The sequence below is a fragment of the Tigriopus californicus genome, chromosome 2 (assembly GCF_007210705.1).
Source record: "Tigriopus californicus strain San Diego chromosome 2, Tcal_SD_v2.1, whole genome shotgun sequence".
NCBI lineage: Eukaryota > Metazoa > Arthropoda > Copepoda > Harpacticoida > Harpacticidae > Tigriopus > Tigriopus californicus.
The window spans coordinates 7,304,147-7,319,956 of NC_081441.1; the positions used below are offsets into that span (position 1 = coordinate 7,304,147).

At 46.1% G+C, this 15,810-nt stretch overlaps 3 protein-coding genes across 5 annotated transcripts in view; 2 read left to right on the plus strand and 1 right to left on the minus strand.

Moving 5' to 3' along the window:
- Nucleotides 1–4,328, plus strand: part of LOC131893088 (integrator complex subunit 4-like) — a 7,424-nt gene extending 3,096 nt beyond the window's left edge. Inside the window, exons 2-3 of the mRNA XM_059243027.1 lie at nucleotides 1,829–2,234; nucleotides 2,328–4,328. Coding sequence (XP_059099010.1) covers nucleotides 1,829–2,234; nucleotides 2,328–4,165 — 2,244 coding nt within the window. The 3' untranslated portion in view covers nucleotides 4,166–4,328. The remainder of the gene's footprint in view (nucleotides 1–1,828; nucleotides 2,235–2,327) is intronic.
- Nucleotides 4,190–5,156, minus strand: LOC131893120 (mitochondrial fission 1 protein-like). Its single transcript, XM_059243067.1, has 3 exons — nucleotides 5,025–5,156; nucleotides 4,665–4,879; nucleotides 4,190–4,604 (listed from the first exon to the last, which is right to left on the minus strand). The coding sequence occupies exons 2-3, from the start codon at nucleotides 4,854–4,856 to the stop codon at nucleotides 4,341–4,343; spliced, it is 456 nt and encodes a 151-aa protein (XP_059099050.1). The 5' UTR covers nucleotides 4,857–4,879; nucleotides 5,025–5,156; the 3' UTR covers nucleotides 4,190–4,340.
- A 419-nt stretch (nucleotides 5,157–5,575) lies between these two features.
- LOC131893080 (uncharacterized) lies at nucleotides 5,576–15,519 on the plus strand. 3 transcript variants are annotated; one of them, XM_059243016.1, is made up of 6 exons: nucleotides 5,576–5,690; nucleotides 7,846–7,948; nucleotides 8,052–8,981; nucleotides 9,059–9,261; nucleotides 9,350–15,101; nucleotides 15,177–15,519. In XM_059243016.1, the coding sequence occupies exons 2-6, from the start codon at nucleotides 7,930–7,932 to the stop codon at nucleotides 15,311–15,313; spliced, it is 7,041 nt and encodes a 2,346-aa protein (XP_059098999.1). In that variant the 5' UTR covers nucleotides 5,576–5,690; nucleotides 7,846–7,929; the 3' UTR covers nucleotides 15,314–15,519. The 3 variants fall into 3 exon arrangements, with proteins under 3 accessions (XP_059098999.1, XP_059099000.1, XP_059098998.1); XM_059243017.1 differs by lacking the exon at nucleotides 5,576–5,690 and adding an exon at nucleotides 7,025–7,173; XM_059243015.1 differs by lacking the exon at nucleotides 5,576–5,690 and adding an exon at nucleotides 7,032–7,188.
- Nucleotides 15,520–15,810: the final 291 nt, after the last annotated feature.

A 15,810-nucleotide genomic window follows, 5' to 3' on the forward strand; every position in this document is an offset into this window, starting at 1 on the left:
TCAAGTGAATGCGTCCTGAACAACTGGTGTTATTCCAGGGAGTAAAAACATGTTCCTTTTGATGGATTTTGGAAGACAGCTCATTCATAATCACTCGATTATTAAAGATTCAATGGATGGATGGTGCAAGTTGATTGCCAAGTTTGTCTTTGTTCTCACTCCCAAAAATGCCAAAAATCAGGGTGCCCTACCACAATTTTCTTCAAATTTCCTTCACTTGACATGTCCTAAAGGGTTCCAGGACAACTCGACCCAGCGGATTACTCAACCCAGGACAACTCAACCCAGAGCAACTTCACCCAACAGACAAATCAACCCAGCAGACAACTCAACCCAGTGGACAACTCTACCCATTACAGATGTAGGTGTGTCTGATTCACGTCTTTTTATTTCTCTCACGAGCAACTCTCTTTGTCTCTTTTCTTTCTTGTGTACATAAAATTCACACTTCGAAAATATACAATAATCATCACCAAACTCAAGAGACGGTCAAGATAAATTGGGCAATGAATCTAAGTCAATATTTGTCCATTAAACCCATCTGAACAATCATGGTTTTGGTCAATTTTTTGTATTTAGTTATTGTACTTGGTCAATATGTCCGCTTGGTTGAGTTGTCCTGGGTCGAGTTTTCCGCTGGGTCCAGTTGTCCACTGTGTCGAGCTGTCCTGGGTTGAGTTGTCCGTTGGGTCAAGTTGTCCGGTCACTGTCCTAAAGCTATTAATGATGTGCTCAAATTGGCCAATTCCCTCTCTGTTTGCTTGTTTGATTGAAATTGTAGGATACTTTGATCGTTTGCAAACGTTTGATTCATTTTCAATAATAAGAGTCTCTATTCAATAATGGTGCATTTTCACGACAAATAATCTGGCAAACAATTAGCCATTTCACTAACATTATTTGTCATCTTGCAACAATTTTCAAATTGAACATGTTAAAGGGTTATTTGGCCAACAGAAAATATTTCAGAGACCACAGAAACCTCATGAGCCTTTTCAAGGACGGCTCTACCCTGTACACATGGTCACCCTAAAAATCAACAGCTGCGAGACATTGAAAGGGCTAAATTTGAAACGACCGTGCTCTGTTCCTATGAAATCTGAAGTGAAATCCGTTTATAAATCAATGTGTGTGACTATTACTCAATGACCCACCATTGGGTTGACCTCACTACCATTTTGTCAAACCATTTCAAGAGGTTGGCCCACCTGACCCGTCCCCTCACACTGGATTAGAGCCATTGAAGATATCAAATCCAATATCCTCTGTTTGTCTGTTCTGCGTTTGAAAACATCGTATCACAAGATCCAGATAGGACTCAAAACTGAAGAGAAAGGCATGAATGACCCTTCATTGAAGAGAATCGTTTGTTTTGAAATATCAAGTTCGATCGCCACTGGCTTCAATAATTGTGGGTTAGTTAGTCTGAATATTGGCATATGTCTGGAAAAGAAATGGCGTCACCTCTGACAGTGAGTCAAACTTGGGCACTGAGATTTCAATTCAAACACGGGAGAAAGTGAGCATAAAAGTGTATTTCATAACTTCAATATATGATCTTTACTAAGAGTTTGGACTAGGTCTATGATGTGATGGAGGTCTTTTTTGAGGACGCCATGTCATCATCAGGTTCAGCGAGTAGGAGTTCTGCGGCCAAGCTTCATCGTGCGGATTGTCGCAAGACTTTTGTGTCTTTGGGCGGAGTGCGATCACACAAAGAGCGGCACAAAAACTGCCAGGTAAAGGAGTAGCACGAGATGGACCAAAGGTTGGACGACCAAAGGTTAGAAGACNCGGCCAGAGCCAAGAGCCGCGCGTACGCAAAGAGGCGTTTCAAGTGCTGCTGGAATTGGTCCGCGGGTTTCCTCAAAAATTCAGTCACAGTGTGTACAAGTCGGTAGTGAGTGCACTCAAGGACGACTACGAAGGAGTGCGCATTGTGGCTCTAAACTTAATTTATGCCATTGCCAAAGCCCATCCGCAGGAAACATTTCGGGAGAATAAGCTGGAACGCCGATTGGTGGACGACGCATTCGGACACATATGTAATACCATCAACGACTTATCGATCAAGGTCCGAGAGAAAGCCGCCGAACTCATGGGACTCATGAACTTTGTATCCCAGAATTTTCTGGAGCAAACGCTGGATAAGAAACTCATGTCCAATTTGAGGGCCAAACGAACCGCCCACGAACGGGAGTCCAAGTTGGTCTCATCCGGTGAATGGAGCTCAGGTACGGGCCACTCGCTCAACTTTCTTTTTTCAACTTATCATATGATTTACCCTCCATCGCATCCATCGATCTCATTGTTTTCCGGCCTTTCAGGTAAAAAGTGGGGTGATGATGCGCCCAAAGAGGAGCTTGACGCCAGCTCGGTCAGTGTGATGGCTTTGGGTGCTTGCGGTGCCTTTGTTCATGGTTTAGAAGACGAGTTCCTGGCCGTGAGAAGCATGTCCATCTCGTCCCTCACTCAGCTGTCCGTGAAGAATCCAAGACTGGCGTCCATGGCCCTAGATTTTCTGGTGGATATGTTTAATGATGAGATTGAGCTCGTTCGTTTGAAGGCCATCGAGTCACTTCGACTCATCGCCAGTCACATCAGTCTTCAAGCCCATCAACTTGAGGTCATTCTCACGGCATTGGATGATTATTCAATCTTGATCCGCGAGCGACTACACTCGATGCTACAGTCTTCGAATTTGGCCACCAAGGACGGCCTTCAACGAGTGATCCAGAAGTTATTGGACAATCTGAAAAAGTACCCCCATGATCGCCGTTCGATCTTTGCCACCTTCAAGAATTTGGGAGAGCGCCATTCCGAGCTTACTCTGCCCCTGGTGCCACAACTTCTGGAGATCCATCCATTTTTCGATACAGCCGAGCCAGATTTGGAGGAGCCCTCATATTTATGCATTCTGATTCTGGTCTATAATGCTTCGGCCCGATGTCCTACAATGGAGCCTCTACTCGATTGTCACACCAAGAGGCATTTTCTCTACCTTGTGGACACCTACCCGCATCTCACTCCGAAAAAGGAGAATCAGCTTGCCCACCGCTCGGGTCGAGATCTGGAGGTAACGGCGGCCCAAACCAAAGGCAACACGGAGATCTTTCTGCACAAAGTGGCGAGTCAAGTGACGGATTCGGAACACATGAATATGCCCAACCGAATCAAGCTCCTCAGCCGAGCTTGCTCGGATTTGAAGCGGCTCGGATCCTTTGAACCGTCCGTGGCACATCGAGCTAAATTTCTGCACTTGTACGTTGAATGCCAGGTACTCATTTTGAAATGCCTGGCCACGCGCTTCTGGACGAATTCGATGATCATGTCACAACAGGAAAAGGCCGTGATTGAATCCATGATTGCCCAATTGTACTCGAACACTCTTCAGCTTCAGTATCGATTCTCGAATCTGACACTCCCCCAACGTAAGAAAGTACTCCTGCTGAAGATCCATGTGCTCTCCCTGCACGCCTTGTTCATTGTTCTCGCCTCGAACAAAAGTGCATTGGCTGTGACCGAGGACTTCTTCCACGAAGTTGAGGTCATGATCAGCACTTTAGACTCTCCCGAAGAGGTTGACGAGTCGCCATTCTTGGCCGCTCTTTTGGCCGCACTCTCGTCTACCGATGATCACAAGCCAGGATCGGTTGTCAAAATTGTCCAGCCTCTGCTCTTGTCACATCCCGTCGAGGCTTGCCAATTGGGAGAACAACCCATATCCATGAGCCATGCCGTCATCTTTGAGCCTCTGGGCATGAATGAGACCCCATTAAAGTATCTAGCTGGGATGATCCTAAGCGTACCTGTTGACTGCGAAATTTACCATGCACCGAATCCCGGGGCAGTTCGGATCGCGATCAAGACCCCGGACCAGAAAATTCAATTGGTTACGCCCAAGTCATCTCAGTTCATTCCCAAAGACCACGAAATCAATTGCTACCGACTCCTAACGGATGCCTTGATGTCGCACAATCAAGTGTGGTCGGAGGCGCTACATGTGGATGTGGGTGTGGTGCTGGACCTATCGGCGCTCTCGGGCGTTAAAACCAATTTAATGCGAAAGGCCTCGACGAGCCTAGTGGACGAACGGAGACTCATTCCTCTGTGCGATCCCGTTAAGGTTTATGTTTTGCCCAAAGCCGTCAAGCGAGGCATTTAAACGGATAATAATAAAGTGGCAGAATTTTCACAACAAAAAAAGTAGAGGTCACTATATTTCATTGGTTGCAACTAGAGCTTGTTGAAACTCTGTAGAGACTAGGAAAAAAATCCTCCTGACCATGACATGAAAATAATATCACACAAATTTCTAGCTTAACGTGGGTTTCTTCTCTTCACTTGGACTTGGCCAAAGCTATTCCCACGCCGACCAAGGCCCCGAAAGCCAAGGTGGCTCCACCCACCACGGCCATGCCCACCAGCCCATCGCGTTCCATCTTCTTCTTGACCACTCCCTCCAGATCCGTGGCCTGGCGGTTTCCCGGCTGAATCTGCAGTAGAGCCCGAATGTATTTCAAGGAGGTCTGATACTCTTTAATCCTGGCATTGCCGATGGCCAGATAATACAGATAATCTTGCTTGGCCGACTCGTCACGATTCTGCAAGACCACTGAATCATTTGAAAACAGTCGTTATAGTAACATTGCTTTGTACTCTACCTTAAACAAGTCTTCCAGGAGCAGGATACCTTTACGGATATCGGCCGAATACTTTGATCGAACCAGACACCAGGCGTATTCGAATTGAGCCGTGGACGAGGCCCGTCCTTGAGTTTGAATCTCATCATTGTATTTGCTTTCGAATTTCTTTAAATCGGCCATGGGCACGGTCTCTTCGAGTAGATAATCCATCTTGTTGGGCGGATCAAAATGGACTGAAAATCACATGATGAAATACATAAATACCAATACCGTCCATAAAGTGAACGGTGACGTTCATGAGCGAAATGACTCATCGCTTTCTCGACAGCCTTGGCAACTTCAGTCTCGTTCAAAAGAAATAAGGATATGTAGACTTACAGTACGGAGATATGTTTGAAGGCTTGTGACGAGTAGAAATTGGGTGGATTTGTTGTTTGAGAATCGCTCAAAATTCTCCAGAATTGGCTGAATTCTTGAATGTTTAGTAAACAAGGGTGCTATAAGAAAAGTGACCAAGCCGTCTTTTTAACAATTACGAGAAATAACTGGCATCGATATTGAAATACATTTTTGTAGCAATCTGTGCCCAGTCGATTCATTGTATATTTACAAAAATATTTTTACAGCAGTTTCAAAGCATTTTTTTTCTAATCAAATGAACGTTTCAGGGGTATGATATGCCATCTTTCAATGATGTAATTTTCTACATAGATATTTGGAGTCACCTTTCCGACTTTGAGGTAGTCATTTGTTCCTTGGGAAATCATTACGTTTGGGCAAGATTGGCAGAAGCTGTTTTAGGCTGTATGATTTCGGCTGAAAAGGGCTAGAGGGTGACTATGCCGAGTCTGCCTCAATGGTGATCCGTATTAAGAATTCAGCTTTGCCGGGCCCAAGCAGCCAGCCCAACTCTGGCCCTTAGGAGAGCCCTCTGCCTCCTCTCCTCCTCCTCTCTGAGTTCGAGCTCAACGCGACTACATATCGACATAGGGAAAACGTGAATTATCCGTGAATCATTTGGACTCAAATTCGAGGGTGGATTAGGTAGGTGACAATATAATTAAGCCCAGGCTACGCCAGATAACTCTGAGAACCAAGTTATACCATTCATTTGATTGTGAAATGCCTTCGCATCGTGTTTATAGTAGAATTATCCCAAGCTCCATGCCAGAGCGTGAGCACTGCTGCTACTACTAAAGTACTTTGTGATTATTATGGATTAATGTTATCTGAATTGATGGAATTGAAGCACCTTATTGTGTACTTATGGCCACTAGAAATTGTCAGAGATATCTGCGGGTCAGTTGAATGCGAATAGACGATTCCAGAGGGAACATCGCCAGCGTAAAGTTGCAATTGCAACGCCGATTGGTGGCACGTGTGTAATATACTTATGATTTGGCGATTGAGAAATTCACTTGCAGGGAATATCATCTTAGCAGTCAGCCTTTTACATGCTTACACACACTTAACTCACACTCACTAATTGATTCGTAACTCTTTTATCCCCCCTTTAGGACGTATTTAAGACAATTTATTAACGTTGAACATGCTCGAATTCAAAGTAAATTGATGACCATTCGCGTCTCAACTGTTAGGATTAGTGATTTCGAACCCGATAGTTACAAAATTGGAAAGGTCTTGAAGTTTAATAGGCTGTGCGGCCAAGGTAATAAAAGCCACCCGTATACCATGGTACGATTTCGGTAGTTTATAGCGTCAAGATTGTGACTGACAGGATAAGATTTACAAGCCTTCATGGGCCAATTTGTGAGGCAAATGATCCGAGCATATCATCGATGTAGGATAGGGTTTAAGTGCATAATGTTTCGCCATGTTCTCGATAGTCCTGATGTCAGACCGAGTGCGACGGGTGAGGAGCCATGGACGCCAGGGCTCACACTAACAGGGTGCTGGTTCCCGTCTTAAAAATAATCAGGTTCTAGACTCGGGGTGAATGGCATAATTTTGTAGTTCGCCAGCCGCAGCCAACTTGTGTCTGCAAACTTCTCTCACCGTTTGTCCTTTTAAGGTCTGAAGCCATTAAATACTGGTCATCATGTCAGGAGCAATTGTTTTTCATATTACCAAAGTACCAGCGCAATGTGCTAGACGTTTGCAGAGCTTTGACACCCTGAGTCATTTCGATTTCGAGCTCGTTGATTGGCTGGCCATCACGGTATTTTCTTCGACTATTCCCTTGCCCGTTTGGCAGCGTGCAGCGAGACTCAGCGGAGTCTCTAACCCGGCACGCCTTATGATATCTGTCTTCGTCGGTCTTCGTCCATTGGCGTTCCTTCTGTGCCTGCTAGATTGAAGCTGGCAAGCCTGGTCTGACGGACGTCGTTCCTTTTATGCGTTACCACGCCGTCAGGGGGCAGTAGTCGCGATTGGATCTGAGAGTTTTGAGCTGCATGAAGTTAGTAGTAGAGTCCATTGACGATTAGGAGATGGCAAATCTTTACAAGAATCACCGTGTTGACGAAGAAAAGCATACACGTCTACTTTTCCAAAAGTTAAAGTGCTAGTGAGTATTATTGAGGTGAGATTTTAACTTATCCAGTCTACTACAACATAGTTTCCTAACCCCCGGAGTAGTGCATTGCTGGCCTACGTTTATTGTTCATTATCTGGAAGGTTTCGATGATTACGAGCTTCTTTGGGTTGCGATATGCAGAACCTTTTGCCGTTTTCGTACAGACTAGAGCGAATCAGGTTGATACGGATTATTTGTTATAGAGCCATTTCCGAATCGAATTTGAACCCCACTCTGAATTTCCACATTTAGTCTCTCCCTTACAAGAAGTACTACTTGTAGTGCAATGGTAGCATAGCAGAAGGGCAACAACTAAGGGAGGGAAGAAGAGCTCTATGTAATGCAGGACTGTACGTAGTGTAGGATGTTGGATGGCACATTCAACAACAGGCGCAAAGGAGGAGAGTAAAGATTGGAAAGAAGAATGAAGCCAGCCAGCAACCTTCTGTGAATGTTCTTGCGCTGTCCGAAAAGTAGTAACGTTATACGCCTTATACAATGCGCGACTGGGTCGGGAAAGACCACTAATCCCAGTACGGCTGGTGACCACCTTTTAAAGGTAAATAATAATTACATCCAGGTGAGGATGACTAGTTTTGGTTTCCGACACACTTGTTACGTTAGGTTGGCATTGACTGATTTTGATCATGTTTCGACTTTTAGGAACTATCTTTGACAGGGAAACGAAGCTATGATTTGCATTTGGCTTATGAACCATTTCATACAATGATGCTCAAGAGCTGAACCATGGAAAGACCCCAACCAGGTAAGTTTTCGTCACTATTAGTGTATGATGTTATTAAAGGAAACCCTAATAATGATGACCCTACATGTTTTTCCTGATTGTAATATTTTTGTTTCCGCTCTAGACCCCTCTGTTCCGGGGATGGGTGGCGATTCGTTTGAATGGACCCCCGAAGCCTATGAAGAGCTCCGATTATGTCGCAACCGGGCCTATGCCAAATCCAACAACAAACGGAGACAGCATTTGCCGGCTTCGTTGTCGGCTTTCCTCCAGAAGGAATGGACCGCTTCCCACCCCGGCGGGGTGAAATTAACCGGCCGATTCTTGCTCAATGCCTATGTGCAACACTTTGAGGCCCCCATGAGAGAGAAGAAGCGACACTTGTTTGGAGGAAGAAAGCGGGTGCCCCCTGGGGTCAATCATCCCAAGGGAAACAAGGCAGTTCAGCCCGCTATCGCCACGGCTCAAGGATCCGATGCACTCGAAGACAATAATGGTGATAAGCAATGGAGTGACAGCATGCTCAAGGCTCTTGTGGCCTGTTCTCAACGAGCGGAATTGGTCGTAGGGGAACCCAACTCGAGCGATTTCTCGACGGCGTTGTTGGACGAATGGAAGAAGATCTACCCGGAATCGACTTTCACGGCTCGGAACTTGAAATCCCGCTTGATGATTTACAATCAAACTCGTGCGGAACTCCCTCCTCCGGCTAAGAGAACACGTTCCGATGATGGTGAGGAAGCCGAGGAAACTGAGGAAGCTGGCGATCAAGGATCCACTCAGAGTGAGGAAATCCAATCGAGTGTGAGCTTAGACTCGGAACTCCAATCCACCACCCTGGCCGATGTCGAAGATGAGTTTGCTCCGTCCAAGTCACCCGCAGCCAATTCTGACCCAGAGGCATCGAAGGTCTGCCAGAAGCATGTGCTACATATGTTTAAGGACCCCGACGATTCCATTGCGTGCATACTAACTGAGCAGATGCTTCAGATACGAAATGATCTTAGATCCTCTTTCCCCGGTTGTGATCTCTTTTATCCCAAAAAGCCCAAAGGTGAGAGTCTGTAGTTGGTTCGACCCAATTTGTTAGAACTTTTTTGTCAATTCGACGTATTGCTCTTCTCGTTGTAGGGTTTTCAGGTCTGATGCTCAAGACGTGGAGAAGTCATTATCCGAATTCGGATGAAAATATCAAGTCTGTGACGGTCAAGTTCCTGAAATACGACACTGCTGCTTTTGCCACACGCAAGTTCGCGGAACCTTTTAAAGATTCCGTCTGGACCGATGAAATGCTTCAAGACATCAAAAAGTCAAGGGACTATGCGGAACAAAAGGTAAGTTATCTTTATAGAACATGTTCATTGTTCACTTTGAGGCGAATTTGCATGCAATCATTACGTTATGGGTTCGATTAATTTTCAGTGTGGGGCAGGGGCGACTTCGCATATGATCACGCGGCATTGGAAGAAAGCGTGGAAAGCCATATATCCGAAGTTGGACTTGGACTGGAAATCAATTGTGCACCAATATCAAACCCATTATGGAGGAGGCTACTCCATGCAGACTGAGAACAGCAATAGTAGTCGAGTCGGTGGAGTCAATGGGGACAAGACTTCATTTTTAGAGGATCCGGACGAAAAAGTAAAGGGCTTCAGACACTGGACATCGAAAACCAAGCAAGATCTTCTTGAGACCAAAAGACGGGTGATGGAAGAATATCCGGATTTGGAACCGGGCTGTTCCGAGTTCAATCGCCTCCTTTTGCAACAATTCACCAAAGTTCACCCCAAGTGTATGGAAAGTACGAGAAGTATCTTTTCCAAAGTCCAATCCATAGAGAAAGAAGAAGCCAATAACGTGCAATTCCCCATCGCAGACTCAAACTCCCATCAAGTGCAATTTTACTCTCGAAATGGTAGCACTTCGCTCTCACCCACAAACGGAGCCGAAGCGTACCCAAGCGCATTGTTCTCCGACCGATTGAGCGAGTCGACCTTTGAAAACGATGCTGACTTGAAGATCTCACCGAACGGGAAGGGTTGGAAGGGTTCCGGGGAAAGGACGGGCTCCAATGATAAGGAAAACGAAATGGACAGTCAGTCGAACGCGCGCTTAGTCGCAAATGAAGGGATGGATCTTGATTATGAAGATCAGGGAAGACCCGAGGATCAGGCAGTGGCTGGGAAACTTGACTCTGCGCCCGGAATTGAAGGTTTTGAAGGTTGGACTCTTCGAATGATCCGAGATTTTATTGCTTGCATGGATACAGCTCGGCGAAAATATGCCATTCTGAAGGAGAACGATCAGGACGGCTCCATCAAGTTGGTGCCCTTGCTTTTAGAAGAGTGGAAACGCATACATAAAGATTCTGTCGAATCGGTGGCCTCGTTCCTGGTGAAGATCAAGCACTTGAAACTGCAGAAAGATGTGATAAAAAAGCACTTGGGACAATCTGGTTTATTGCCCAAAGTCGACGGCCTGACGTCCCCTCCCGCCCCTGCCAGTAAAGCAACGACGACCAAGCCTGTCCCGACTCAAGGTGTCCGATCTCAAAGTGATGAAGCTTTCAAATGGCACAAGAGTATGATTCGTGACGTGATTCTATCCCGAAAACGTGCCTTGCAGTTGAAGAACGAAGGTGTTGCCTCAGGTCGGAAAGTATCCTTTCATCTCTTGTGGTCCAGTGAATTCAAACGGATTTATCCGAATTCCACCTTCACTTCGAATAATCTGAGTGTTCATTTCTGGTCATGGAGGAAGCAGCAGCAACGCCTTGGCAAGGGAGATCCTTTGTATGATGAGAGTCTTTCGTTGAGTGATCTCTCCAGACCGATGTCGTTGAGTGCGGCCAGTAAAATTCCTCTACCCTCATATTGGTCAGCCTTCGATTTGTCAGAGCTCTTAGAAATCGGTCGTGATGTTCAAGAACGAATGCGGTCTTCTTCCACATCGAAAGTGGTCAAGTCCAGGGGATTTCCCGCCCTACTTCACTCAGAGTGGAGTCGTAGTCGGTCCAATAGTCACTCGGAATCTCCCAAGTCGTTGCATCAAATCTTTCAAAACCTGGTGAGGCGGGGGGGTAAAATTCCCAAGGATGAAATAGCTAAAGCAGTGGCCAAAACCAAATGGAAGATCAAATACCAGAAGATGCTTCGGCAATGCATTCAAGTGATGAATCCGGAGAGCACGGACTTTGTGTCATCCGTGATTGGACATTGGAGAGCGGCTTTTCCCTCGGCTCAAGTGACAGATGAAGATCTTTTCCAAAGAGTCAAAGATATCTGCCCTCAGATTAGTTCAGAAATTCCGTCCAGACAAATTAGCCGCTCTTCGAGTGCGGATCAGAACCTCCACGGAACCGGAGATCAAGTGCGAGCTCCCAATGCTCGTGGTCAGATGTGTTGGAACAAACAAACCATTCGCGATTTGTTCTTGGCCCACCAGGTGGGATTGGAGCGGAGAAGACATCTTTTGCAGACCATGGCCAAGAAAGATGTTCCTCATTTGTCGTCGTTGGTGTTGGATGAATTCCTCAAGTTGCACCCCTATTGCAAACTCAGTCCTGCAATCCTGATGGCCAAGTGCTACTGTTGGAAGAATGCAGTGAATAAGGGCACTCTGGATGTTCTTCTCGATGACTCGATGTGTGCTCTGAAATATTTGGAATCTCGTCCCGCTGAGTTAGATGCCTGTCCGGCAGAGATTGCGAATCTGGAGCGATTAGAAGCCAGATCCTCGGACATATCTTATCGAACGTGGACCAAGCAAATGATCGAGTCTATGCTTCAGGCCCGAAAGAAAGCGCTCTTACTCAAGAAAGACTCGGCTCCAGTGAAGAAAAGTGCGTCGCTGTTGGACATTTGGTATGACGAGTTCAAGAAACTTCATCCGGAATCGAATTGTACGAAGCGAAACTTGTGGCGAAAGTACAAGTGGTATCTGAAAAAAGTGAACAATTCGGGAAGCGACTTGGGGTCTTCCATAGAGTTGGCCAATCAGCATTCCATGGAATCCCACCAGACCTACCAGAACATACATATCCGCAAAGATGTGACCATTCACATCAAAACTCTCATGGAAGAGGCCCGAATTTTCCTTCCACCCAAGCTCCCCAAAGAGGCTGAATTAAAACGGGCTGGATTTTACAAGTACACCACTGCCACTTCAGTACCTGGAACATCCTTTCCCCCTGGAGCTTCTGTTGCCATTCCGGTCTCTAGCCTGGCTGGTAAAAGTGCCCCTTCATCCCCTCTGATTCTCCCACCCGGAGCCATTTTCTTGCCCACTTCCGTTGGTCAACTACAAGGTCATTCTCAAGTGTTCATCAATGGGAAGGGCAGGACTGGAGGCAATTTGTTGAAAATCCAAGCGGCTGAAATGCAACCTGCATCCGAAGGATCTAGTCCTCCCGTTCAAGAGAAGGAGGCTCTTGGAGCTCCACAGGGAGAGTGCGCTGAGAAGAGTGAAGTTCAAGAGGGCAAGAAAGATACAATTAAACTACCCGGAGGCGCCACTCTAGTGGCGGTGACTGACCGGAATGTGGAAGCCCTACTCAAGCCCAAACCGATCGAGAAGCCCAATGTGACTATCACCATTGGTGAGAAGAAGCTACAGGGCAGCTCCAACGAGAGCTCTCCGGCTCACTCTCCCGGACCCGCAAGTACCACAGTTATTACTACCTCAGGGGGAGGGATCAAAACGAGTAAAACTGCGATAACACGGCAACCCATCATTCTACCCATCAACGTGCCTAAGTTCACAGTGCCAGGTGCGCCCATCTCCTCAACGGGGTTCGCCCAATTAAGTCCGATCAAAATTCATGCCACAGGTCAGAACAATGCCACTCTCAAGCAGCCTTTGACGTTCGTGAGTCTGTCCCAGGCCAATGGAGTCCTGCCCAATTTAAATCAAAAAGCCATCATCACACCAATCCGGGTGAAGACCCGTCTCGAGGAAATTGGCTTATCCGAAGCCCAATTCCACGGATTGTTGTCCATTTATGATAAAGCCCGCCAGGAATACATCGAAACCTTGAAGCGTGGCTACTTGGCGTTTTTCCCCTACATTTTGGGTAATCTGTGGCGGAGAAAGTATCCCCAACAACCCGTTCCCGGTCGAAAATTGACCACTGTGGTGGACATGTACATCGATGAGCGGTCTAAGAACGACGCGGTGACTCCCGAATATCTAACGAAAAATCCATGTCAGTTTCGCATGAGCGAGCAAGTTCTCCGGCAAGTGTTGGCTCTCTACGATGAATGTCAAAAAGATCTGGAAGAAGATGAAGAATTGGAGAGAAAGAAGAATGAAGCTGAACCCGGCGCTTCTGGAATGGACGAGGCTATGATCTATGCCGAGCTGTGTCAGCGGTGGCCTCTTCGATATCCCGAGATGAAACTGACCAACAAGCAATTGGTGAGCATCCATCAGCTTCTGACTCACAATCCTCAAAGAGCAGAGGCCACTCCCGAAACAGCGTTTACCCTCGCTGACATTTGGCGAATGATTGAGAAGTACGATTCCGGCGATTCACTCATCTATGAAGAAGAATCAGCACGTATCGATGAGGAAGCAATGCCTGAAGTTGAATCAGGGACCATCTATGACCCAGAAACGCTCAGCATGGATCAAATCCAAGAATGGCTGATCGAAACCCAAGGAGTCCAGTCAAAACTAGAAGTCAAGAGAGTCGAATCGCGCCGGCCTCGGTTCGTTACCAAAAATGTTCGATTGTACTGGACCAAAGCGCGGATTCTTGATCTAGGAATGTGCCGATTACGTGCCATCCATCAATTCCGTCGTTTCAATCGACAGCAACGGCATCGAACAAGCATCCTGAAATTAATGATCTCGGAATGGAAGCGCATGTATCCGAAGTGTACCTTAAAGGCATCTCAAATTGCAGCCAAATGCGCCGCGGAATTGAGGGCATTCAAGAGAGCAGAGAAGCAGGATTTGGACCAAGTTGTTCAGCAATGGACTCAGCAATGTGCCGAGTTCTCAAAGAACGAGGATCAAAATGAAGTGATTGAGGCCGGAATGAATGACGGATTACTCGATGATGGCTTGGAAGAGGATGGCTTTTTCTGTGATATCAACGGGAAGCCCAGCAATATAAATAGGGTCGCAAGCCTAAGGTTGGTTGGAAATAGTTCACGAAACTTTCACTACGACGAAGATGTTTTGGATTACATCCGGGAGGTTCAAAGCCTCAGCAAGGGGAATCAAGCGATCACTTGGACTCCCGAAGTGATTTGTGATCTCATGAAGGCGCGAGCTCGAGCGAGGAAACGCATGCGAAAGTTGGACAAGGAAGTTGGAGAAAATAATACGGATATGAAAAGGCCCAAGGTGGATGACATGTTCTTAGAGGAATGGCAGAAACTTCGACCTGAATTGGACCACTTTTCCATCTGGACTTTGTGGGCGTATTCTCGAAAGTACGATAACTTGAAGAAGCAACTGATTTCGGATCACCAACAAGGATACTTCAAAGGTTCGGCCGACTCAGCCAATGGACCTAAGTACAAAGCTGTGTACTTCAACGACTCGCTCATTCCCAAATTCGACTTGGATATCGTTGAATGTCTCGACACCTTGAGTGATCGGGTCAAAGATCTTTTACGAACCCGGCAGTTTGCCAAAATTCAAGACGAACTCGAGGGTTCCAAGTATTCATTGTCGTATTTATGGGAGGAACAATGGAGAGTTCTCTATCCCAAGTCTCGAGAAACGGGGTATGAGCTGCAGCGCCAATTGTATTTTTGGGAATCATTCGAAGAAAACCTCGAATTACTCAAGCCTGCGTTAATCAAAATGGAACGTGACAATAGTGATGATTTCGAAAGCCGTTTCAATGCAACCGCCGTCAAAAATGACCTACCGCCCATTCCTCCGCGAACTTCAGTGTACCCTGAACTCTCTAAAGACGCCTTCAATGTGGTGTGCCGATCTCGAATCCCACCCAAGTCCAATTCTCGTCTACCTCCAGAAGAATGCTTGTTGTATTGTCATCGCGATTTATTCACTGAGAAACGCGATCATTTGGATCTGCCTGCCATTGAAGTGACAGCAATGGAAACCGATGATCCCAATACCGAAGAGTTTGTGGTGATCAATACTCCAAAACTGAAGAAAGAAAAAACTCCAGTTCACGTTCTCAGAGACATCAAAGGTAAGTCAGACGTTTGTTAGTCTTATGGTATTTAAATTACAACACTATCAACTAACTCTTTCAATCCTAAATTAGATCCTCTAAAATGTCCCACGTGCGATACCAAGTACAACAATGTCAACAATGCCTTATACCACATACCGCTTCACCAAGATATTCGTCGATACCAAGAAAAGACGCCAACTACGACACCGACACTCCACCACCATTAAATGGCTTTTCAAAACTGAAATTGATCCAACCTCAAGGTTTCTAATCTCCAAAGCTCTCCCATCATGTTCCTTCCCGCTGTCGAAAAATCCTGTCGGTTAATTATGAAGTTAATTGCGGCTCCCCTGTGCTGAACCAAAAACAATTGTATTATGTAAGTTAAATCTGGAAGGAAATTGAAAATCAATAAACCGATAATATTCTTGAAGTAACTCTTTCCACGCAGTTTTAATGAATGTATTGTCAGTTGGGCTCAGACTCGTGATGCGAATCAAGCCATTCGCAAGTTTCGGGCTCTGTCAGAGAGTAGTATTCGAGACGACTCCTCTGCCATGTACTGCCAATTGCTGGCTCCTCGACTGTCACCAAGTACAAGATGAATTGAAGGGGCTAGTCCTTGTCGAATATTGATACTTGAAATTCTAGTACATTCGGCTAATTTCTTTCTCTTCCGCTGTGGGACAAACAAACCCATTGCCACTAACTCCTTTTCAATCCA